The 26,397-nt window shown below is 46.7% G+C and overlaps 1 protein-coding gene across 2 annotated transcripts in view; it reads left to right on the forward strand.

Moving 5' to 3' along the window:
• ASAP1 (ArfGAP with SH3 domain, ankyrin repeat and PH domain 1) overlaps positions 1-26,397 on the forward strand; it is a 351,004-nt gene that overhangs the window by 273,899 nt on the left and 50,708 nt on the right. For both annotated transcript variants that reach the window (XM_082719724.1, XM_082719725.1), the window contains exons 13-15: positions 4,378-4,447; positions 21,652-21,739; positions 23,674-23,722. In XM_082719724.1, the coding sequence (XP_082575850.1) occupies positions 4,378-4,447; positions 21,652-21,739; positions 23,674-23,722 (207 nt within the window). The remainder of the gene's footprint in view (positions 1-4,377; positions 4,448-21,651; positions 21,740-23,673; positions 23,723-26,397) is intronic.

Consider the following 26,397-nt stretch of genomic DNA (forward strand, 5'->3'; position numbering starts at 1 on the left):
ACATCAGGCCCTTCCCATGCTCGAAGTGCACGCAGGGCCTGAGCCCCCCTCTGTCTGCAGCGTTGTCTTGTGGCATCTCCTCCCCTGGCCCGGCCACACCGGCTTCTTTCTCTTGCTTCAGCAGTGATTCCGTTTCACAGTTAGTACACAAGAGGGCTCCTAATTACTCACTTTGCGTACTCTCCTCCTTTCTGAAAGAAAGCTGCTTTTCTGATTACTTGTGGTTAGGCACCGTTGACTTTAAGATGTAGAGTTTTTTTATTTGTTTGTTAAAATTGCAGCCATTACTTATATAAATTACAGTCCTAAATTTCTGATCAGTTTTGCTTATCATTCTACTCATGCGTCCCATGGATATCTTTTGGGAGTTGCAGTGTATGTCAAGCACTGTTAGAGATACTGGGAAGTATAGCATTGCAGAAGAAAGATAAGGAGGTCCTTAGCCTCATAGGGCTTACACTCGGAGTTGGGAGACAGACAGTAAAGAAGGAGCTGTGTGGGAGATCAGACGGTAACAAGTGCTCTGGGGGAGGGTAAAGCAAGGCAGGGGCTTAGGGTGTATGGAAGTGGGCCTTGCAGTCATGCAGGGTGGTCAGGGAAAACGTTAGTGAGGAGATGTTCGAGCAAAGACTTGCAGGAAGTGAGAGGATCATCTCTACAGAGATCTGTAGAGATGGCCAGGAATAGGCTTTCCTCTGTGATACAGGAGTTAGGCATGACTAGGACTGAGTGTGGAGCTGAGGGTCATAGGAGACCGGTGAGAGGGGACAGGACACAAGCCAGGAGGGTTTGGGAAACCACTGAAGGGAGATGGGAGTCATTGAAGGGTTTTAAGCAGAGGAATGCCGTAAGCAGCCTCATTTGAAAGACTCTGGCTGCTGGTCGAGGGCAGCTGTGTAGGACATAAGACTAGACGTGGGAGGCCCGGTCAGAGGTGAACAGGGATCAAGAGAACAGCCACAAAGGGGAAAGGACGGGAGTCTAGAGTCTAGAAAACGCTGGTAGGACCACCAGGATTTATAGATAAGGGCGTAGGAAAAGAAAAGCATCCCAGCTTAGAACACAACAGCTGGCTGTTTGTAGAAAATCAGTGAATATTGACCATTAAGTCTTGCGAAAGTAAAAGAAGAAAAGACGCACCAGTGACCTGAATCACAGTTTAAACTGGGCTCTTCCTAACTGACACAGGGACCAGACTGTAGCCCCAATGGCGTGGTTATCTAGTGGAGATAAATTATTCATCCCGTAGCTTTAACACTGCTCGCCTAAAGGTACAAGGCTTTTCTTGACTTTAGAATTGACTATTTCTAAGTGAAGCGGTGACTACCTAACTTTCAAGAAAAGTCAGCTGAGTCTTTGCAGAGATACCGTTTGGTTCAAACCCCGAAGTGTTGAGGAGAGCATCAGCTCGTGATGTGCCTGCACCTGCTTTGTGCCTGCCAGACGCATCCGGGTACCTGTCACGCCTCTCATCTGACTCCTTCTGTAGATGGTGTCACCCAGAGAGATTAAGTAATTTGACAGAGATCCTACAGCCAGGATGTAAGAAAGCCCAAATTCTAACCTGGGTCTTATGACGTAATGCCAGGGTATCTCCCTCTTGTATTCCAAAGGGGCGTGACTGCTGTTGATTGCCCTTGGAGGACGCGGGGCATCAGCTGGCGCGCGCTCACACTCCTGACTCCGCTCTTCTGGTCTGTTCTGCATTCGTGCACTCCCTCTGCAGACATCCGTTAAGCCCCATCGTGTTTCAGGCAGTCTGCTAGATGCTGCAAGGTAAAAGGTCCATGAGAGGTGGGCCTCACCCTCACCCTGCCCACAATCTGTTGGGAAGAGATAAGGAAAGCATTGTTGCAAAGGAGGCTGGAAGTCCAGTGGGCCTGCCTCCCATAATTTCACGGGCTGCAGAGGGTGAATAATGATAACCCACGCTGGCCTGTCATTGCGGTCTGTGGAAGAGGAAAGAACTGAATTGCTTACACATGAAGACAGACTCACTTGCTAACTCTGACTGCTGATGTGTTGTATGATTTTCTTCTCAGGACCAATTGCTTTGGTAATTTCCGACCCTAGTTCTAGAATACCTCTAAAGGATTATTATGCAATTTGAAAAACACTTCAAATTTTTTCGAAGTAATTTTGAAGCTTTATAACTCAGAGGTATCCATGGAGAGGCAAAGGAGCAATTGTTCCACATAGATTTTCCCAGCATTGTCCTACAGGATGGGCATTGTCTTCACGGTGCAGGTTTAGGCAAGCAGGCCTCCAAGAAGTCAGTACCATGAACAGGGTCCTGTGGCTAGCGGGCACTGGTGCTGGGATTGAAGCCCAAGGAATCGAGCATTGGAGCTGGGACTTGCTTAGTTACAGCCTTGTAATATACAGTTCCTGTTCTGGAATTCTGAGATTCGGGCATCGTGTACTTGGTGTTCTCTCTGGCACTTTCTGAACGATAATTGAAGTCCTTGGTACTTCCATTCAGGAGCTTTTCAGGCAAACATCCTTAAAGCTTTCAGTATGGAGAGGGAAGGCACAGGCATGGAGGCCGTTCCATAGAAATCGCTGGAATAAAAGCTCTCAGAGTGTTCATAGAGATGGGACTGTTAAGAGATTGCCTTGATTTTGCTTCCTTTTGTCTGGTCACCTGAGGGCACCACATGAGCAGTTTCTGCTCACCAAAACATTAATGCTTTTGCGTTACTTTCCTTGGCTTGATTACTAATACAAAAGAATACAGTTCTGTTTTCAGTTTTGTGTTTTCTTAATACGCATGTGAAAAAATTAATGACCCAAAAAACAACTAATGACTAACGAGTAAAACTCATTTTACTAAATAATGACTAATGAGTATAACTCATTTTACTAAATAAAATGAGTAAACTGAGTCAGGGCCATTTTCTGAAGGTTGACTAATTTGTTAGGTTGGTCGATGGCTCTTTTAAAACATGGTGATAGAGAAGGACGACGTTGGTTTGGGGTTTTGTGTACAGGAATGCCTCGCCTGTCTCAGCGGGCTTTTGTGAGGCTAAGATGGGATGCAAAACTACTCCAGCATTGGTTACAATAACCAGAGGCAGGGGTGGTCATGGGACAGGTGTCGCCTCTCATCAGCCGTTTGCCCAGTCCGTGGTGTAGCTGTAATTGGAGGGCGGTTTATCAGTCGGTAGTGCTGCATTACCTCCTGAAGATACTGGCATTGTGAGCGCCGGGTGTTCACTTGGCTTTTGCTCAGATGGTATCAGATTCTGATTTCCCACAGTGAAGGACACGTTAGAATTCACGGTGTTGCTAGTCATTACGTACACAAGGAGACAACATCATCTGTGTTCAGAGTTGATTTTAAATTCGTATTGTGGCAGGTTTCTTAAAGGACTCATTTAAGGGGAAAGGAAACACACAATGATATTTAAATGCCCAGGAGGAGCTAGAGCCCCCTCCTCTGATGTTTGTTTCCATGACGAGTGCCCAAGAACCCTTTGCCTAGGCCAGAGAAGCACCGTGCCCTGTACCTGTTTCTTCATCACAGTGCTCTGAACCAGTACATTTGTACCTGTCCACACAGGCGCACATCTGCCAGGCTCGCCTGTGCCTGGAGCGTCACCCGAAACACCTCCAAGTTGAAATGAGTTCCCAAAGGAGAGGTGTACAAGGCACCAAACATGTTGATCCCTGACCCTGAGCTCTTTCTCTGTATCCTGAGGCAGCCCCACCCCAGCCCTCCTTGCCTGGCAGACATCTTGAGTTACTTTCTTAATTTCTTTAGATTTAATTTTAATTACAGAAGCAATAGATTAATTACAGCTTTCTTGTAGAAGATTCTCGAATATGGTTAAAAACTCTTCAGTGCCAGCCCTGCCACAGTTCCAGGCCTGTGTACCATGCTTCTTTCCAGCCCTCTTCTGTATGTCTCTGCATGTATTCCCCATAGGAAATTTAGAATGCCATTTTATATGGGATATTCTTTGAGTACCTTTTAACATTACTAGATCATACCTGAATTATTTGCTTTTTCAGTCGGCAGTATGCTTGGAAGGGTATGTCAGCACATCCGTAGCTACTTGATTCTTTTAAACTCCTGCGCAACGTTCTGTAGTATGACTAACTATAATGCATTTATTCATTCTCCTGCTATTGGATTTCTGTTGTTTCCCGCTTCACTATCAAAAACAGCGCCATAATGAGCGTCCTGTATATGCCTACTAGTCTGAACTACCTTCCACCGGGGATAATAAGATGTTCTGGGTTTTGTGGGTTTTTTTGGTTTGGGGTCATTTTGCTGTCACTGTTTTATAATGATTGTCGTACGTAACACGATATGACTGCATGTCACCGAGTGAGCCGGCTACTCTATGAGCTTGTGTCTGACTTGCCCTTCAGGCTCCGGAAGGTGTGGCAGAGGAGGAAGTGCGCCGTCAAGAATGGGATTCTGACCATCTCCCACGCCACGGTAAGTGTGTCTGCCCATTTACCACGGTGTGCCTGGTAGGCCTTTTGTCCCTGTGGACTAGAAAGCAAAAACGTGATGTAACCAGTGCTGGGATTCCCCCCAGGTATGCGTACTGTATGGATTTGGGTCAGAAAGTGTGGAATTTTCCTTGACAAAAGGAGTTGGTCTCTTCTTGTCCTGTGATGTACCCCACCTCATTCTTTGGCCCTCCAGAATGTCTTTTTTTTTTTTTTTTTTAAGATTTTATTTATTTATTTGACAGACAGATCACAGGTAGGCAGAGAGAGGAAGGGAAGCAGACTTCCTGCTGAACAGAGAGCCCAGTGCGGGGCTCAATCCCAGGACGCTGGGATCACGATCTGAGCTGAAGGCAGAGGCTTTAACCTACTGAGCCACCCAGGCACCCCCGCTCACCAGAATGTCTCTTGTTCTTGCAAACCAAATCAGAGATTCGTTCTTTCATTTCATAATCTTGTCTTTTGGAAATACTACTGGTGGTTTTGAAAAACCTAGTTTTCTGCTTATAAAGATGACAGACGATGTTCTTTGTATGAAATAATGATTAGGAAATGAAATATGTGTAGAGCATGTTCAGTATTTTTTGTTTGTTACTATTTAAATTACTCAGAAAATCCATCATTATGTTAAAGAGCAAAAATGTATATAAAGAAAACAGATAATAAAATTGCCTCAATTATGACTCCCCTTTCTTTAGGAATAAAGGAAATTCAATGGAAAGCAGAATAAGCTACTAACACTTATATTTTGTTTTCTCTTCAGATTATTGGCAGTTATATATGCATATATATCTTGCATATTTAGCATTGCTACTGACAGAATTTCTATGTTTTCAACTAAAAGTCTCATTATTGGGATAATTCATATACTTTCAGAAAAGGTTCAGTCTTGGTGTCAGAGTCAAGGGCATGCACTGTAAAATAAGTAATTACTATTTTGCCCTTTTTACCACTAGCAAGAAATTACTCTTTATTCTTAAAGATGCAAAGATTAGAATGGAAAATATATCAAGCGGGACTGGAAACAGCCCAGTGTGCCGAGAGTCTTAACAAAGGGGGCACACAGTTAAACCCAGCAATCCCAGCTTGGAAAGAAGCTTGATAAATTTCAGTATCCTGCGCCAAGTGATGTCTTTGGGTTTATGATAAGCAGTTAATTACTAACAGGATGGTAAAAATGAAGGCTGAGCATTTATTACACTGGCAGGTTTTCGTGATTCACAGTTGAGATTCGATCTCCCTTGTTGAGCAAGGACTCCTTAATAAGCACTTCTTCCCACCAGACGCTTCATAAAATCTATTTCACTTAATCCCTTCTATAACCCATGTGATAATATGACCTTCATTTTGCAGAGCAAGAAACTAAAGTTCAGAGAAGCACAATGACTTGGCTAGTAGTGGGCAGAGTTGGAAATTCATACTTGGGTTTGACCTATCTCCATAGGCCCCTTCCATTCTGCCTCTCTCGCAGCAGAACCCTGTCATCCTATTAGATCAAATGCTCTCCAGGAGCATTTACCAGGTCCTGTTCATCTTTCTTTCCTTGTACTGGCCCCCCTCCAAAGACCTTGACACATACATGGTAGCCAGTACACACCTGTGGCCAGGATCATCCTGCTGGAAGATTCCATGCCTCTTAACAATTATTGAACTTTATGGAACTTGAGCAATTAAATTATCTCTGTCCCTTGTCCCCTGCAGAACCCCTGGGATGATTCCTTAGAGGTCCTCAGCTTCCCTAAGCCCAGGTGAGATTTTGTAACTCTTGTCCTATTTGTGACAAGTCACCCATCTGATAACTGGAAATCCTGTAGGCCGACTTAGATCAGTTAGTAACTATCACTGAGGCTGTCTACTAATTACTTGTTTATTTAGCAGTGTTTCATGAAGCCTCCACTCTACTCCAGGTGCTGGACTAGACATCACCGTTACTTGAAAAGTGAGATAACTTTGACCTGCTCATATTTAATTCCAAACACAGTTACCTTATGAAATGGTTCTAACGGTCACAAGAATCTTAGTTACCACTAAGCACTTCCTGTGCCTTTGGTGTATTACCATGTGTAATTGTTGCCACAACCCAGGGGATGGATGTTGCTACTGGGAGAGGGGAGTAATGTGCCCACATCACACCTGGTGAGTGCTGGAATTCCAGTCTTATAGCCTGCATGAGTGCGTAATGGTCAGTGTTTGCTGGCCAAGCAGGACCTACTCTGCTCATTATGTTAGTGATTCAGATACTTGGGGAGCTGTATCAGAAGAATTCCAGTCACATGATCTAAGATCAGAAACACTGATGGGAGTAGATAGCATTTATTGAGTGTTCTCCATGAGTGGGCCATTCATTGTTCTGAGCACATTACCACAACCTGTTTTGGGTAGCTTCTGTGGCTCCTACTTGATAGACAATGGAACAGTCTCCATTTCTAGACCTCTTTCTCTCTGTGAGAGTGAAGATTCCATCTGCCTTGCCAAAGCATTCTCCTCACCACCATCACCACCATCAGCATCACCACCAGCACCGTCTTCACCACCACCGTGCTCACCACCACCCTCCGTCATCACAACTACCACCGTCATCATCCTCACCAGCACCATCATGGTGGCTAACACTGTTGAATGCTCACCATGTGACAGGCATTCACCAGCATCTTAATGCATTGTAACATTTAATCTCCACAGCAACTTAAGTTAGGTGACGTCACCTCCACTTTTCAGATGAAGGACCTGGAGCTCAGAGTAGTTCACTTACCGGCTACACAGCTAATAAATGACACAGCTGGGAATCTGGTATCGGTAGGAACTCTGCTCTTACACACTCCCCCACATTGCAGGACATTAATTCCCCTTCACCTGCAACCCTCCCCAGTGTGGGATCCCAGCTTGGGCCATCGCAGACATAGTTAACCCTGAACCAGGAGGGCTGAGGAGCCCGTGTGTGGGAGAAGCATGTTACCTGCATGTGCAGGCTAGAATTCTTTGGTGGCCTGAAGTGGGGTGTGAATTCTGAGGTGATTCGTTCATAAGGACAGTACAACACTGACAGCCCTACATTTTGTGATAAAACCCAGTGGCGCCTGGGCCTTTTTAGGGTCAGTATCCTGACTCTTCAGAGGAGCTGCAAGATGGCCCTGTCCTTGGGCAAGTTCCAGAGTCATCCAGGGTGGTGGTCAGGCCATGAAGCCGGCAGCAGCTAGAACAGCATTCCTCAAGTGTCCGGTGTCACGGGAGCCGTCAGAGCCGCTGCTCTGCGTGGTTCAGCTGGAGCACGCAGTCGGCAGTTGCCTGGCCCCGAGTGTGCCAGTTCTTCACCCGACTTTCCTGAGCCAAGTTCACGTCTGCTTGTTGTCTGACTTCATTAGCTGAGCGGGGTCTGTGCGGTGTGACTCTGCGTTGGATCTAATATGTGAGCAGAGATTAAAACCAGGAAAGACCCAGGGAAGCTCTTCCACCCCTGGGAAAATTCTTCAGGTTAAATATACTACAGTGAAAACTTCTGACCATTTGCCTTTATGTCGATCAGGAGTTCTTAGTTAAGAATTTGCTACATGTACCCTCTCTTTACTCTCTTCTTTCCTGAGATTCGTCTGGCTATGACCATCCTCAGTAAGCATTCGACAAGTTCTGACCTTGTCATGTCCCATCTACTTGCCTTTCTTAACCTGCAGGGGGAGGCAGTGCATGGCAGAGCATCGTGGAGTTGAGGGAGTTGAGTCAGTGGTGATCATTGCTAAAAATGAAAAATGAGTTCTCTCCCACCTTCCCTTTTTCCCTCCTGTCATACACATGGCTGTGGCCTAGCCAGCTGGGTCAGTGTTTTATTAAGGCTGTAATCAGCAACAAAGATCACAGCAGCTACATTGTTCAGTGGCCGTGAGAAAGGACTGTGGCATCTGTCAGATTTGAGTCTGAATCCTGCTCTTGTCATTTATTAGGTGACCTTGAGAAAAGTATTTAACTCCTAAAAATGATGGGATTAAGTGAGATAATGGGCCGTGTGTGGGCATCCTGTTAGTAAGTCATGGCTGTTAGCATGACCTCATTGGATATCCTGGCAAGACTGAAATCCGTCAGTAGGAGGCTCTGCTGCTGCAAATACTGGAAATCGTGGGTCCGCCTCTCCTGCCCCCAGAGCAACTGGGGGGTAAATGGGCTCCTCCACCTCGCTTCAGATTCTCTCCCGCTGATTTGTGTTATTCTGTTCCCCACTTGTCACTGGCTTTGGGACACACTTTTTGCTGCCAGTTCTATCACTTGTAGTCTCATCCCTGCTCGCACACAAAGGTCTCAACAGCCACTTTTCCTGACTTCGCAGACACTATTGATTACTCGGAATCTAGTTGAAAATCAAGGCCAGCAGTTTCCTGGGAGAACATGGGGTTGAGTCATCTTTGGAAAAGTGGACAAAGAACCTTTGTTTTCACAAAACTTAGGGCCTTTGTTTGGGACCCCTTACCACGTGGACTTCATCCCGCTTGAAGGGCCCCAGTCAGTGTCACCTGTCAGAGTGACTCGGGAGAGGGTCGCGCGTGCATTTGGATTGATGGTCTGTTGGAGTTACCATTTGTGACTGACCTGTTCGGGCCAGTCATCTCCCAGCTTACTGTTTTAGGAAGAAATGCATTTCTCTGCACACCTGCAAGGTAGGCAGCCAGCCCTACAGGAGTTCATCTACAAATTCATTGCTTTTCGTGTGTCGGATGAGAGATGCACTTTTTTTTATTATTATTTACTGTTTAAAGTAATACATCACTATGGAGTTCAGATTCAGTGAGAATCTCTGAATTCACTATTATGGTAATACCGATAGTGGCTTCCATTTATGGGCCATCTAGTGTGTTCTGAGCAAGGTATAAAATGCTTTAATTTCAAAATACCAATTCTAAGAAAGCTCTAGCAAACATTTCAGCCAGCCTCAAAGCTTTAAGATAAAGTAGTTTATATCAAGCCACTAAGCTATCATAAATAAATGTCTGTAGAATTGTTTGCTTTCCCATTTTGCCTTCAGCATTATAGTATATAATAAAGATAATAAAATTCCCAAAGAATATATAAGAATTATAGTTGGAGTATTACTTTATTATAACATCCTGAAAAATTAATGTCAACAGTAGAAGTTTTGTTTCTCAAAAACCCTCACTTGCTGAATTTGTTAACGTCAGTGTCACATAACAGTTCAGATAACAGGTTGAAAAGAAAGATGACTGCCATTCACAGATCACTTCGAGCGTGCCCAGTGCTCTGTGTGCCAAGCTGGCCCTACAAGACAGGTGTTACTGTCTTCATTTTGCACTAGTCTGCAAGTTCTCAGGAGGTGGGAACTGCCTACCTTTGATCTCCAGTACCTAGCACACTGCCTGACATATAGTTAGTGTTCAATGAATACTTTTGAGTGAAACTGCTTTGTATAGAAAAGAAGGGGTCAGGGAGATTAAATCGCATCCCTAGGGTTATGCAGTTTGTAAACAGCTGGACCAGTTTTCAAACCCTGAAGCCTCTGCTCTTTCTAGTGTATGGATAGGCCTCTCCTCAGATGCCAACTTGTTGTTAGATCTTTGAAATTTTCTTGAATAATAGTTCCTTGGAGAAAGACCCCCCTTATCTTGTCACTGAATCACCATAGGGTCTTCCAGTAACGAAGTCTGAAAGGGTTTCCTGGAAGGGGAATCAGGGAGTCCTGATTGTAAAGATACTACATGTGTCCGTGAATTTGTCTTTGGATCTGAAGATTGATTTCTTTAAATCTTAAATTTTCAAATGCCTGCAGATGTACAAGTCAGCCCGCACAGGGAAGTGCCCCCTTCCTTGCTGTGGGCTTAACAAGAGGTTTCTGTGATTGGCCTTTACGGTGTTCTGAGGCTATGCGGGATTCCACCCAATTCCATGTCTTTGCCACCACTGTCATTGCAAGAGAGTATTTTCTTTTCTCCAAGAGATTAGAAGCAACACTGAATGGTCAGAGGACACACTTGGGAGCCCATCAGTCCTGGGCTCAAATCCCTGAACAAGCTGTAGAACTTTGGATGCATTACACAAGCCTTTGGAGCCTCAGTTTTCTCCAGTGCAAAATGGGTATAATGTGCTCATTAAATATTTCATTAATTCCAAGCAGCCCCTGGGCCAGGTGCTAGAGAAGCAAGGAGGAATTAGCAGTCCCGCACTCTTGGAGCTTGGAGTGACCCGGGACTACGTGATCGAAGAGAAGTCAGTGGGATGGTGGGGTAGAAAAGGAAGGCAGCTGCCTTCGTGTGGTCAGGGAAGGCTTCCGTGAGCAGGTCGCAGTAAAGCTAGGGAGGAGCAGTGCCAGTAGTGGGAAGACAGGAGTCCCCACTCCTGAGCCCAGAAAGCACGTTCAGGGAACCCAGGAGAAGCCAGTGTGGGTGGAAATGGTATCAGTTTCCTTACCCTGCTTGAAGAGTCTTTTGCAGGCTTAAATAACACATTCTTTGAAAATTATTGCTATCTATATTTTCTAGGTGCTAAAAAAAAAAGAAAGCATTCAAGGAGGAACTTAATAACTACTTTATGGTTGATATAGCAGAAGTTCCAATTAAGCAAGAACCATTAAAAAAAGACATACCAACATCCTGAACCACTATTACTGTAATTCTTTCTTTGAGTTGCTCTCTCTCCCACTTGGCTGATAGTTCTGTTTTATGTCCCCCCCATCAGCTTCAGGCGGTGCCATTTTCGTCACCTGATCAGCCAGTTCCTCACCCCCCTGTCCTTGTGACAGGGCACCCTCACTCTTCCCTTTTCTTTACAGACCAGAGCTGACTTCTATAAATTAAGTTCAAAATGCAGCCACAGGTCCCATCAGCACTGGTGTTGGGTCCTAACGATCATGGTCACCTGCAGAAGAATCCCCGTTGTTCCAGAACAGACAATGTTATATGGACATATAAAATAAGCACCACCATTTCTGAAACTCAGGGGGTCACCATGGAATATTTCTGTGGGCTCCTGCCACATTGCAGATGCAGAACCAAAGATATCAAACACTATATTAGAGGACTTCCCAAATCCAAGTTCCATGAAATGTACGTTTAGAAATATATCTGGTTATGTCTTACAGGTTATTTATAATGCAATATGTTGAACAGGAATTTTTACTGTATTTGAATCCCAAGAAGATAAATTAGCTGCAACCATGTGGAGTTTATTTCAGATGTAAATAGCTATGACTTGTATCAGAATGAATTTGGAAGAGGCTGCAGTTGGCTAAAGGAACCCAGTGATTCTCCGTCCCAAGAGCACAGAAGAGCTATCAGGTTCCACCCCCAAAGGCTCTAGCTTCATTGGTCTAGAGATGAAGCCCAAGATTGCTTCCTGGTTGAAGAACCACTGAGTCCATCCCTCATTAGCCAGTGTAACAAACCAGAGGGACCAGGGGGCGGGTTCTTATGTAAAGATGGGTAGACGTCTACAGCAAATTGCAAGGATATTTGCAAAGTGTGTGAGCTGGCTTGTGGACCTCATTTGTAACTCAACCGTGTGAAGTCTGATTGTCACCACATCCTTCTTTATCCTAGCCGAGGGTCCTAGTCACGAACTATGCAGTAAAATCAACAGAAAGGGCAGGTCTCCACAGCCTGAGTCCCAGGTGTTCTGGAAGCAGCTCTAACCCCCTACTTGGGTTGCTCTGTGTCTGCCTGGAGTCCCCTCAGGCCCGCTCTGTTTGCATGTTCTTTGTCTTCACAGTTCCCTGGGCTCTCTCTGTTCCCCGCCCATGGCCCACAGTCCTCCCCAGTTCACCCAGTTCCTTGGAGAAAGACCCCCCTTATCTTGTCACTGAATCACCATAGGGTCTTCCAGTAACGAAGTCTGAAAGGGTTTCCTGGAAGGGGAATCAGGGAGTCCTGATTGTAAAGATACTACATGTGTCCGTGAATTTGTCTTTGGATCTGAAGATTGATTTCTTTAAATCTTAAATTTTCAAATGCCTGCAGATGTACAAGTCAGCCCGCACAGGGAAGTGCCCCCTTCCTTGCTGTGGGCTTAACAAGAGGTTTCTGTGATTGGCCTTTACGGTGTTCTGAGGCTATGCGGGATTCCACCCAATTCCATGTCTTTGCCACCACTGTCATTGCAAGAGAGTATTTTCTTTTCTCCAAGAGATTAGAAGCAACACTGAATGGTCAGAGGACACACTTGGGAGCCCATCAGTCCTGGGCTCAAATCCCTGAACAAGCTGTAGAACTTTGGATGCATTACACAAGCCTTTGGAGCCTCAGTTTTCTCCAGTGCAAAATGGGTATAATGTGCTCATTAAATATTTCATTAATTCCAAGCAGCCCCTGGGCCAGGTGCTAGAGAAGCAAGGAGGAATTAGCAGTCCCGCACTCTTGGAGCTTGGAGTGACCCGGGACTACGTGATCGAAGAGAAGTCAGTGGGATGGTGGGGTAGAAAAGGAAGGCAGCTGCCTTCGTGTGGTCAGGGAAGGCTTCCGTGAGCAGGTCGCAGTAAAGCTAGGGAGGAGCAGTGCCAGTAGTGGGAAGACAGGAGTCCCCACTCCTGAGCCCAGAAAGCACGTTCAGGGAACCCAGGAGAAGCCAGTGTGGGTGGCTTCCCCAGTTCACCCAGCGAGACCTTCCTGTCAGATAGGATTTGCTGTTTGAACCTGAGTAATTTTAATGGGTATCTCTCCCGGAAAGGCTCTCATTTTAACAGGAAGTGCTGCTTTACCCTAGAGAGAAGTTGGTGACAGTAGGAGTTTATGTATCAGCCACGTGGACACCAGTAGAAGAAATATCGTGGAAATCATTAGTAAGCACAGATACAGTAACTAACATTTATTGAGCATCTACTGCATGCTAGGTACTTTAGGTAGGTTTTCCCGCTGTGGGCCGTAAACCAATGAGATTGTACCCCACTCACTTCTCTGCTGGAATTCCAGTCACACTGCAAGCACAGAGAATGACTCCAAGGGCTGCCTGTGTAGGCTCAGCCCTCACAAGCTGCAGACTGGCGCTGGGATCGTAGCCTCCTTTACATTTTGAGTTCAGTGTCACCCGGTCGTCTTCATCTACGAAGCCAGGTCCTCAGAAGAGCTCCCTCCCAACTCCTCACAACATGAAGCAGATTTACTTGGGAGGTCCTCAAACCCTAGGCAGCATCAGCACCTTTGTACCTTGAGCATTCACCAGAAGGAATCAAAGGCCTGGTGCTCGCTGGTCTTGGAGGCCAGGATGACAGACTGCCCCTAATACCTGGCTTTCAAGCGGTGCCCAGGGGCTCAGTCGGTTAAGCATCTGACGCTTCATTTTGGTTCAGGTTGTGATCTCATAATCCTGAGATCAAGCCCCATCTTTTCTCCGCACTGAGCATGGAGCCTGCTTGGGATTCTCTCCCTCTGCACACCTCTACCCCCACTCCCTGCTCCTGTGCACACTCTCTGAAATAAAAAATAAGTACCTGGCTTTCATGAAGCCTCACTCTGGGGAACTGAGGCTCCTGCCCATTTGTCTGGAGCAATGCAATATTTTGTTAATTTACAAAGGCAATTTATTCATATGATGAGCTAAATGGTCGAACGGAGGAACACTCTGTACTTCTGGAGACAATCTGACCTGGCTTTGGGTCTCGGCCCAGCCGTCCGCTAACAGCCACAAGTGAGTAGCTTCAGCCTCCTGAGTTTGAGTCTTCTCATCACAAAGAAGGAAAATGATGCTGCTTTGCTGTGATAGTGAACAGTGTCTGCTGGCAGAGAGTTCAGGCTCTGGAGTTCAACTTCTTGGGTTCAAATCTGGCTCCAGCACCGGGTGGTTAGTGGACTTCCAAGTTTTTGTCCCTTTAAATGGAGTTAACAGCAGCTACCCTTGGAAGGGGGTCATCCTCTGTGCTTCCAGTGTGATTGGAATTCCAGCAGAGAAGTGAGGTACAGTCTCATCGGTTCACGGCCCGCAGATTCAGACAGTGAGACCCTTTGGAGGTCTAAAAGGGCCTATGGTCTGAAATTAGTCAGTTTACATGTTACCCCCCACCCTGCCCTCCCCAAGATAAGAAATAAGAGAGTCCTTACAAATGTTTTACCGTTCCCTCACATTCTGTTAGCCATGACCTTAAGGCAAAGCTACTTCACCTTTCTGTGCCTTGGTTTAGCTATCTGTCTAGTGGGGGTGATAGTAAGTGGTACTTACTTTAGGGTCCTGGTGCAGATTAAAGATGTAAATATACATGAAAACAGAAACAGTAGCTGGCACGAGTTCTGCTAATTGTCAAGACGCTGATACTGCCGTCATTTTAATTGCCAGCCGTTTGTATGCAGGGCAGTAGAAATCTGTTCTAAATGTTTGCCTCAGCTCCTCACTGCCTATTGTTGTTTGTTTGTTTTTTATAAAAAGTAGTGGGAATACTTTTTTAAAAATATAGCTTAATAGATCAGATATTTTATCACCAGGTCACTATATTTTGTAGAATTATTTTAAAAGGTTTTTGGTTTATGAGCTCTGGTTGGTTAGCAAGGCATGGATTACAGTGGTTACTACGGCTACATAGGAAATAAGAGTTGCAAAGTTCTTGTGCTTCCCATGGTGTGCCTGGGTGGCTCAGTCAGTTGAACACCCAGCTTGATTTCAGCTCAGGTTGTGATCTCAGGGTTGTGAGGTGGAGCCTCAAGTCAGGTTCCATGCTTAGTGGGGAGTGTGTTTGAGATTCTCCCTCTCCCTCTGCCCTTCCCCCCCCCATAATAAGTAAAATCTTTGAAAACTAATAAAAATATAAAAAATTAAAGTTTTATGCTGGCCCATACTCCCTATCTGGCAAGTAGGAGACACTCATAGAAATTAGTATATGGAGTAATGTCCAGAATGTTCATCAGTTGTAGTAACAATAACATCAGCCCCACTTCTTACCAGAAGCCCTGGTAAACTCTTTTTTTTTTTTTTTTTTTCTATTTACACTGTAGCAAATACTCTCTGAAGTGATGAGTTCCTTACGCTTTTCCTTACAGATTTTCAAGGATATCTGTATATCCCGTGGCGGGGGGTGTGCCTGGGTGGTTCAGCTGGCTAAGCAGTTAAGCTTCTGCCTTTGGCTCAGGTCATGAATCCAGAGATCCAGCCCCACGTTGGGCTCCCTGCTCAGTGGGGAGTCTGCTTCTTCCTCTCCGTCTGTCCCTCTCCCGGCTTGTTCTCTCTCTCAAAGAAATAAATAAATAAAATCTTTGGGGAGGGAAAAAAGAATACTTGATATTCAGATATATCTTTCTCACACATACATTCTACCAACTGGAAATGAGGACTGTGGGGTAAATGGTTGGGAGGGTTAAGGGATTCCATAGTCATGCACACTCTAGAATGAATTACTTCAGTAATTACTAGTTAAATGATTACTTCCTCCCCTAAGCTCTCTGAAGGACCACTAAAGAAGAGGAGAGCCTTCATTATAGCCACAAGAGTAATTCTGGAATTGGGAGCACATCCAGAATGGGTGGGATTTCTCAATAGAAGTATTAAGTGATTTGGAGGGAAATAAGAGAGCTAACCGGCCATTCCAGGGTAGGAAGAACAAAAAAAAAAAAAAAAAAAGGAAAAGACGGAAGGATGTTTTTACTTGTTATGCAAATGTGCCAAGGGCTTGCCTTGGCAAAGGAACAGTTTGACAAATTGGAAAAGCTCTGGGAAGGAATTTGTTCACATCTCAGCTTAGCTTTTTTTCTTTCTCTAAAACACTGGTCAATTTACTCCCACCTTCCTGACCCTCGGTTTCCTCATCTATGAAGTAGGTACACAACAGTTCCTAGCTATTGGGGTTATTGCAAGAATTACATAATAAAATTTACTAAAGCACCTAGCAGTTCATGAGGTGCCCAAATAAACCAAAATACTTTCCAAAAAGCGGTAGTTGTAATGTACTAAAATTGTAGAGAAAAGATCTCTCTGTGGTAGTAGGTATTCAGTACGGACCTAACACCTAGCCAGAGGGCTATTGTGGTTATCAACTGCATGCCAAATAGAGGTGTCCCTGTAGGGCAGAGTAGGTGTCCAACTAAATACTTACTGAAGAAAAAGTTTGAAATGACCGTAATGATCAGAACAGCCCTGTTACCAAGTGTTAGCATAGAAAGTGAAGGGAATGTATTATTTTTATTTCTTTCCACACAACAGCCTCAGCCAGGCGGGGTCAGACTTAGCCCCCAAGTAATTAATGATGTTCACTTCTTGTTTGTGAAGCAGAGCAATTCAATAGGAGGATGGAGGGAAATAATTTCATTCCTGGATACTAATTCCAGTAGCAGCTGTTTCCTGCTAACAGGGAAATATGCCTGCGCTAACGGCTTCACACTTCCAGCAAAAACATTTCACCGTGGTACACACGAAGCTGTTTGAGGACAAATGTGTGGTGTTTGTTTTCTTCCCGGAGACACAGAGATGTTAATGAGAGTTGACTCACTGCATTTCTACATGCGTTTCTCCTTCCATGTCTGATGATTTTCCTGGCTGAACAGCATTTTCTATTTTGAGTGGCGGGCAGAGCCTTATGTCAGAGGGATAATATCTTCATCACTTCTGCTCATGGAACGTGTCCAGAGCTTCCCTAGTGGGAACATCTTCAAAAATGAAAAACTCGAGGGTGATCTTGCCGTGTGTGTGTGTGTGTGTGTGTGTGTGTGTGTAAAATCACATCTGTGTATGTTGTTAATTGTGGGGGAGCAATCTGCAAAACAACATACACAACTTGAACCCACCCATGATTTTTTAAAACAAACATCTCTCTCCCCACCCTTCTCTCTCTCTCACACACAAACACAAACACACACACACATATACACACCGATCTTTTTAAACAGTGGTGTCTGGGTATAAAAGTGAGATTAACAGGTAGTGTTCAGTTTCTTCTTTGGCTGTGTCCCGTACTGTTTCCTCAGTTAATAATCATTCTTGTAATGAAGAGTGAAATCTGTAAGGGGACAAGCCTCAGAGTTTCAGGGAACAGATCCCCAAGATCTTCACTTTTGAAGCCTGTCAGACCTGTGTTTGAATAGAAGCACCTGCCGCTATTGAAAGACCCGCAGGTGCAGTGCAGCCTCCCTCCTGCTCACCGTCCAGCTCCTGGACTGAGTGGTGCACACGCTATAGAGAGGTCACTTTGGTAGTCATTGATTGAAAGTCTCACATTTTGGGCAGGTACTTGAGTCCCCGGCCCCCAGTACCATGGCTGTAGCTTTGATGCAGGCCCCCATCATTGCCCACCAGTCTTGCAGTCTCAGTCGCCTCCCCCAGACACACCCCTGAATGCACGTATAGGAGTTCACTGCTTGGATGGACCCTTGACTGGACTGCCTGAGCCACTGGGGCGGAGATGTGAGCTCCTGAGCACGACAGGCACTTCCCCCTCCACACACACAACTTCCCCATGGGCATCACTGCTGCCCTGCTCTCCTCTTACCCCCCAGGGGCCTGCGCCTGCTCCTCCCGGCTGTTCCCACCCCTCTGCCTTGTTCAGACTCCGCATCCATGCCCTCGCCAGGGCTGAGGCTGCATCTGTGGGACACTCCCCGGTCAGACCGCGCACATTCTAGGTCCCTGCCTCCGTCTGTTTCCCATAGCTGCTTGAGGGCACCAAGTGCTTTCCGTATGTGCTTGGAATGTTGTAGAGGCTTACTGTTGAGCCAAATAAATAAGCAAAAAAGTATTTCAAATAGGCTTCTAAAATTTCTCATCAGTTACAAAAGTAACTGGGGGAAAATCAAATGACTTGAGAAGACGTGAAAGAGGAAGTGAATCTTGCGCACCCCAGCCGGCTCTCTGTTTCTAACCCTTGCTCTTCTCAGAAGGAGATGTTCTGTCCTGTGCTAGGGCTTCCAGCGGCTTCCTGAGTCCGCGCCGCATGGTTCAAGCAGGAGGAGGACTCGGGCTTTGGTCCCCTCACACCTAGGTTTTGCTCCAGGCTCTGTCATCTCCTTACTGGGAGATTTTAGGAAAATTAGTAAATCTCTCTGTGCCTCTCCGTCACCTCACTTAGGATAAGAAACTAAAGTGACTTCCCTCACAGGTGCTGGTACATCAGTCAGGTGGTGTATGTACGGCAACTGAAATGCGTTCATTCATTTCATAAAACACTTATTGAGTGCCTGCTGTATGGCAGGCGCATTTTAGTGAACAGAAAAGTGTGTGCCCTTAGCGTGAAGAAAGAGAAGGAGGTAAGAGCCAGGAAGACAGTAGAGCGGGTGTAAAGGGAATAGGAAGTCGCTGGAGGGTGGTTAGGCCAGGAAAGTAGTCTCTGAGGAGGTGCTGATTTTGAGAGACCTGAAGGGAGGGAGGAGGAAGAGAACTGCATCTGTAGGGTTTGGGGGTGGGGGGTGTGAACCACCGGAGGCCTGGGCTCATCACCTCCCAGCAGAGGGAGCTACAGGCCGGGTGGCAGGAGCTGATGAGAAGGAGCCTGGAAGCAGTATTCGGGGTCGTGGTACAGACCTACGTTTTTATCCTGAGCCTGGGAGGAATCAACAGTAAGGACTCAATAAATCCATGCTTTCTTTGTTTTTTTCTTTCCTGTCCTTAAACAATATGAAAGCGTTTCCTCAGCTGTACACAGTGATGTAGCCCAGGGCAAGTCACTCAGTCTTACTTTGATTTTAGTCTGCCAAAATGCCAGATTACACCTTCTTTGATCAATATACCTATAAATTAGTATATAAATGTTGAGAAAATGGTTTGAAATTTTGGGGAGTTATACAAACCCGGGATTCTAGTATTACTTTGTTGATTCCTGAGCCTTCTGGGGCCTTGGTCTGAGGATTTCGGTTGAGCGTACCACCCTTCCTGGCGTTTGTGGACTCAGTACTGGCTACGTTGGTGGCTTCAACAGTCAAAAATTGTGTTTTTTGCTCCTTAAATTCACATGTGGGGTGATAGGTCATTTGTCAGTTGTCTCATTGGCATTTAGGGGAGGAACGCTGTATGCAGGCAAGATGTCCTGTGTCACGCACAGTGTGTGTTAATGGGGCAAATGTCAGGCCAGTAGTATTGGCAGAACTCCAAGGGAATAAATATTGTGTGTCATCGTGATAGGAGTTGTGAGCCAACTGTTTAGAATCCTTCCCATCAGAAGCTTTCTGGTAATGTATACTCTGAGGTAGTCCATGCTTAGGAAAGAGATGAATGATGGTCTTTAACTTTTCTGAATACAGTTAATAATAAGTTTTTTTTTTCTTTCTGAAAATGTTGTGTTTGTTCCTTGACTGTATTTGTTGGTGAGGTTATTCAGAAACACTGGAGTAACATGGATTTGGGAACCAAAAAAATCATCCAGTTAATCCTCTGCTACATTAATCGTGAACACTGCCTAAAAAATTCTTAAGTTTTTCCAAGAGATTCCTGGACTTAGGGTAAGAAACCTGAAACCTCTTATTATGCGGAATCATCTGAAGCAGGCAAGGGAAGTTCTTCCTTCTGTCTGGCTCAGAGATTCTACGATTTGAGCGCATTTCTTCTTCATTTGTACAAATGAAAAACAGCTGTCCTGCCTTCCCCATAACCACCTTTCATGTTCTCGAGGATGGTTATTAAATCACTCCCTAGCTTTCTTTCCTCGGAACTAAATAGTGCCTTCAGCCGGTCTTCAAAGTGCCCATTTTCCACTCCTTTAATCATCTCCTGATCTTTCCTAAACTTTTCTCCGTCCTTCTTTAAATGTGGATGCCAAATTGGAACACAGCATTCTGGGGAGAGTCTCATGGTGACCTGGGATCTCTAGCTGTTCAGGCCGTCAGAGGTGATTGTCATTCTTCTGGAAATGCAGCCATCTCACCAGCATCCAGAAGGATGAGGTGTAAGACAGTTCCCTTTCCAGAGGGGCGGGGGGCACCTCTTTGTGGCTGCAGCTGCGGGTTTTGGAGCCTGACGCCCGTAGCAAACCAAACTCCAGGTCCGTTCTGAGAAAAATCTCGCAAGACCTACAAACTCCCGCCTCTTTCCCCCCTTCTGGGCTTGCCAATCAGTTGTGTAACACAGGACCCCGCTCCCAGGGGCTCGTTCCTCTTAGGCAGAACTGTCCCGCGAGGGACTTCATGGCCAGTGTCCATGCCCGAGTCAGATGTCCTTGCCGTAAACATGAAGTCCCTTGGCGTCTCTCACTTCCTCCCCCCGACAGCTTGCTCTGGAGCGGATTCAGGACAAGGAGCATTGTTTTCTGGATCTAATCTCATTGAAATCACCAAGGGGGTAGGATCTCAAAAACAGTTTAGGGAGTGGAGGAAGGTAAACAATTTAATTGCCTGGTGTCCAGTTGTGGAGAATGAGAGGTGCAGTGCGTCCTCGAAATTGTCTTGATCATGTGCCATCTCTGTTGACCTCTTACTCCCTCTTCTCCCTCTGTTTTCCCTCAAAACACAGGGGCTTTGGGTATAAATGGTCGTGGCATGGGGATTTTCAGAATCGCACCTATCTGTTGAGGCAGGAATACAGGACTGGGGAATTACATGGCTTCCTTCAGCAAGCTTTTGTTCACGTGAAGCCCAGCCTGGGCACACAGAGATGTCACTCCTCGGTCAGCTCCTGCATGAAGCAGGCATGCTGGCATCAGCCATTGGCCAGCCTGTGACCTTGGACGAATACAGGCAGGAGACAAAAAAGACCAGAGTGATTCTGTGGCAAGACTCCACGTAGGAAAGCCTAAAATAGCATGACTGTCTCAATCCTGTAGGATCTGAATGAATTAAATGTGTAACTGAGAGATTTGCTGATAAATGATATGAAATCCTTATTGTATTTTTCCTCTCTCCGATTTTGGGGCTCATTAAGTAATGTCTCATTAAGCAGCTTCTCACTGGTCAATTAATTATCTTTGCACGTTTGAGCAAAGAACTAAATTTTGCATTACAACCAAAATCTGTGGATCCCTGAGACATCACGTTTGGGCGGAGTGATCACTGGGGTCATTTAGAGTCGGCTATGTTTCACAGTACGGCACAGAACCCAGAGCATCAGCTGTCCGTGCTTGGGGGCTGTGAAGCTGAGAGCTGCGTTTCCATCGCGCATGCCCACTGTGCAGGGCCAGTGAGGTGGATTATCTTGGTTCCATTCTGATTAATCACATAGGCTTATGCACAGTTAAAAAGCATGTGTAAGAACGAGCTGCACATCTCCTGGGGTAGATGAGACTCCCTCACGGGCACCGCGTGAGTCGGACCCTGCAGGTGAGGGACGGTGCACCGGGTGTAACTCCCTCCCTTTCTCTTCTAGTCTAACAGGCAGCCCGCCAAGTTGAACCTTCTCACCTGCCAGGTGAAACCCAATGCAGAGGACAAGAAGTCTTTTGACCTGATATCACGTGAGTCCTCTTTCTCTCCCAGTCAGTTGCTGTGGCTTCTGACCCTGCGCATCTCCATCTCTGGGCGCGCAAGCAGCAGCTGGCCGAGGCCGGGCCCCTGTCGCACATCTCTTCATTTACAGTGAGCCCACCTACAGGGGGAAGGCAGGACAGGGTCAGATCCGACCCACAGTAGAATCAAATTGAGATGCATACATTAAACTAGACCAGTTCGTGACCACGAGCCCACGGCTTTATCCCCTTGGAGAGATTTTTGTACATGTATCCCTATTCTCTCTAGAGTTCTCTTAGATCTGCTGAATCACAGTCTTTGCTGTGAAGCCCAAACATTTTTTAAGTAGCCCCAGGTGATTCTGCTGTGTACCTGAGGTTAAGAACCTCTGGCATAGACTTGAGAGTGCAGGTGTGTCAGTGTAACCATACAGGAGTGGTAACTGTGGCCAGAGTTGTGGCCTTGCAAATCCGGGCTCTTAAAAATCATCTTACTTGCAGGTAGAACTGCCTTCCCACTTCACAAATGGAAGATGCACATCCCATCACTCTCTTAATCCATGGGCCCTTGTGTGCTCTGCTCTTGTGAGGAAAGATTGCTTTCTTCTAGACTGACTCCTGTGCTTATACTGGGCACTTCAAGAAAGAGGATGGTAGTGCCCCTGAAGTGGCTCACCTGTATTCTGAAATCCCACACATTAACCTGTAGTATCCCTCCTTTCTAGAGCCCCGTGGGGCTGTCCAACAGCCTAAATGCATGATCTCTGTGCAGAACACAGACATACTCTCCTGCCCTGCGCAGTCCTTCTGACGTAGTTGGATGAATGGAAGTCCCAAAACAGTTTCACCCAAAGGACCGAATCTGTAGTGAGACCTTTTGGATGGAGTCCAACCTGGATTAGGCAGCATCTATTAAAGTTCAGAGTCCCCATGATTTTTATGACCAAGGAATTTCCTAGGTTACTGATGAAATGTTGGAGTTGTGACTCCAAAAAGCTGAAACTCCTAGAAGAGAGAGCCCAGAGGTTATTAATAACAGTCACCAGTCATTGAGCATCTAATTTGTCTTAGGTGCTTTATATACATTATGGCCATTCCTCACTAAAGCCCTATCAGTTTCCTATTTAGTGGAAGAGGAAACTGAGGCTCAGAGACACTCAGTGACTTACCCACGGTCACACAGCAGTAAACCGACGACTGGATCCAACCAAGTTTCTTGGGCTGTACTATGTATGGCCAGTTCTTGGACAGATACATTCATGAGGGTAAGAGCATCTGACCTGGAGTAGTTATGTAGTGAGCAACTGGTTAGTTTGACCTGAATATGTCAAAACATTCTAGCAAATCCTAAAGTTTAAGAAAGAGCCTCCCTTAGGTACAGCTGCCCCAACTCTCCACATCAGGCTGTTCCCTCCTGACCTGGGCAGCACCTTGAAGGTGAACCTTGAGCAGGGTGGAAGCCCTTCCTCCCCGAAGCCTGATTGAGCCAGAGAGCATCCTGGGGCAGCGTATGCCTGCTTGGCGGAGCTGCTCTGTGAGCTACGGATCATTTCAGAAAAGTAATTTTTTTAAAGGAAACCCAGTCAAAGGCACACTGAAAATGAAACAAATAATATACCAGACTGGCAGCTGGCAGTCTGCAGTTGGTAGAGACATCCACTTTGATCCCATAGGCTCTGTCCCCCTTTCCGTCTTGTTTTCAGGAGAAGTGCCAGATGTTTGGTATTTGCCGTTATTTTACTGTACTTCTCCTGCACTTCAGAAAAGCAGTATTGACAAAGTGAACTGGGTGACTGCTAAGTCAAACTGGTATAAAAACCAGACAAGATTAAAATCTTCCTTTTACTGTGTTTTTTTTCCCCCAGAAACTTTCATAGCTTACATTATAGCTGAGGTATTCTGCTTTCTAAAGTTTTCCCCTTATTTTCCTTTTTGTATTTTAGATAACAGGACGTACCACTTCCAGGCGGAAGACGAGCAGGATTATGTCGCGTAAGTAGTTTGTGATCTAATGGCACAGTGTCCGGGCCCGAAAAGGCACTCTGTCGTATAGCATACCCTAAAATGTCCTTTATGTTACTGAGAACCTGTCCTGCGGGTTCCGCATGCTTCTGTCTCACTGCTGGACCTTCGTATGTTGCTCCTCTCTCTGTCCGGCGCTTGGTAAACTCTGATACCTCCTTCAGGGTTCAGCTCAAGCCTCACCGTCCAGGGGCTCTGATGCTTCCTCTCACCCCCGGGCCTCTTCCCACTCCCTGATGACCCCCCAGTTCGGGCTGAGCCCTCTAAAGCCTGAGAGCTCTTGAGGGCAGGGACTGTGCCCGCACCTTTAATCACGTCGCCTGATCTTAGGAGGGGCTCGCCTGGTGCTGAACCCGTCCACCTGGATGCTTGGCGGCTATTAACTGCGAGGGGAGAGGAGAGGCTAGGCCTGAAGAACAGTAGATCAGGTGCCTCCGGGCGGGAGGGGGGCCTCAGGAGCCCAGAGTAGGAGGGGAGAACTGGCTTTGGGGTCACACACTCCGGGGGGGGGGGCGCCTACCTCAGCTGACCAGGCACGCGACCTTAGGCGGCTCCCCTTCCCCTTTCTTCGTGTTATCCCCAGTCCTGGGCCGTCTTCATCGCCTCTTCCTTCCTGTAGCCTGCCAGGCAGCGTGGACCATTACATCCTCGGCTGCCTGTGGGGGAGGATGTTAGTGTTAAAGCTGGCAGTTTAACCTTTTTGTAGCGTTCACATTTGCAAATCCCTGTCCCGTTGGTGATACACGATAAAAGTTATTTTCTTCCCTTACTGATTTCTGGAGAGCCACCGAATTCTGTCCCCACCCCCTCTTTTACCTTACACTCCCCTCCTTTCTCTCTCTCTCTCCCCCTTCCCCTCTCTCCCCCTCTGGAGAATCCCACTCTTCCCCATTTCAGGAGAAATGATAAAGGGTCAAAAAGAGAATAAAGAAAGGGTCAAAAAGATGCACAGCTGGGAGACGCAGAGCAGAAAGGGTGGAGGGGGTTGCATGGCAGTGGGCCATGGTCACAGTCCCAGGATCCTCAGGGTTGCCGAGGGAGAAGGGGAGAGAAGGGGAGGGAAGGAGAGGAGCCTTTGACCCCCTCAGTCACCTGAAGGTGGAGTGAACACCGGTTCCGGGCTGAGAGTGTGCGAAGCCTGGAGAATACAGGGCTAAGTCAGACAGAGCCCCTGCCCCGAAGAGACTCGGGCTGTGCTAGAGGAGAAGACGGGGGCGGAGCGCAGGGACAGAGGAGGCGGTGTGCTGCGGGAGCATGGGGACGCGCAGCCGCGTGCCTGCTTTTTGGGAGTGGTCCTCGGGGATGACTTCCAAGGGGAAGGGAAGCTGCCCGAGGCGGCTCAGGAAGGTGCTGGAAGGTTATAAATACTCTCTACTCTGGTTGCGGGTCCCACTGGCCTAGAAGCAGCAGGGAGGACTAGAAGGGAAACAGCTGATGGCTCGATGTCCCTGATCTGGGGTTGGCCAACTGGGGAGTCGCTTGAGGAGAGAGAGCAGGAGAGCGGTCAGGAGGGCTGGCCTTCCACCCTCAGACTCGGGGTCTTACTTAGTGAGCTCATGTAATGCTTCATGCGTGTCAGACCTTGTGAGTCCTCACAACCCCAGAAAGCAAAGGCTCTTATCCCGAGTTCAAAAATGAGGGCACTGAGGGGCAGTGGGCCATGGTCACAGTCCCAGGATCCTCAGGGTCTTGTGGTTGAGTTGGGGAAGGAGGTCCTTAGGGTACAGTGGGTGTCTCATTGCCCACAGAGTAGGTGCTGGCTGTGAGCCCGCAGGGGCCCATAATCCTGTCAGTCACAGAGTTGGCTTACTTGGCTTACTTGGGCCCATTCTGCTGATGATTAAACAGACTAAGTGAGGTTAAGGGTCTACTTTGGACCTCAACACAAAATCGTAGATGTGTGGTTGGAATAGTGGCCCGAAGGCCCACGTGGTTACGCCACTTCCAGTTCATCTCACTGATGCCGTAAAGTGTTCAGCCACATAGTGAGAGTCCACGGGCTGCAGGACTGGAACTCGGAGGGGACAGTTGAAGAGTCCAGACCATTACGTTTGACTTGACTTGGTTCACATCACTTGGTTTACTTTTAGAAACTTCAGCCCCTCCTTTGTAAGACATGGGAACAACAGTGGGCCCTTGATTCAGGCCCCTTCTGGAAGGTAGCCTTGAACGGTGATGCGAGCAGACAAGCATCTCTGGTGGTGATGGGGCTTACTGGGTGCTGCTAGCAAAGGCCCAGGAGGCAGTCACCGGTGTGGGCCTGTGTGATCTCCGGACATGTGTCCCATCAAGAATCTCCCGGACAGAATTCCAGAATCACCTTGGAATATTGCTTCCCCTTGGGTTTCACCCTTTCCTCCTTTTTTTTTCTTTTCCCTTCCCTAAACCCCTACATGGTAGAACAGTAAGAGATGTGTGTGAGGCAGGGAATGCGTCCGCTTCTTTTTTGCTCATATCTTAAACCCAAGTTGTTAGTATTGTATTTACTCTGACTCACAAAGAACCCAGTCCCAGTTTGGTCGAAGAGGTATAGGCTTCTTGCCTGTGGACTTAGCACCCTTTAGTAGCGGGCTTGCTTGGCCCAGCCAGCAGCTGCGCCACACCTGCACTTGGCCTTCTCTGGGGCTGGTGGTGGCAACAAGGGG

Source organism: Mustela nivalis, assembly GCF_964662115.1.
Source record: "Mustela nivalis genome assembly, chromosome: 2".
In the NCBI taxonomy this organism is placed as follows: Eukaryota; Metazoa; Chordata; class Mammalia; order Carnivora; family Mustelidae; genus Mustela; species Mustela nivalis.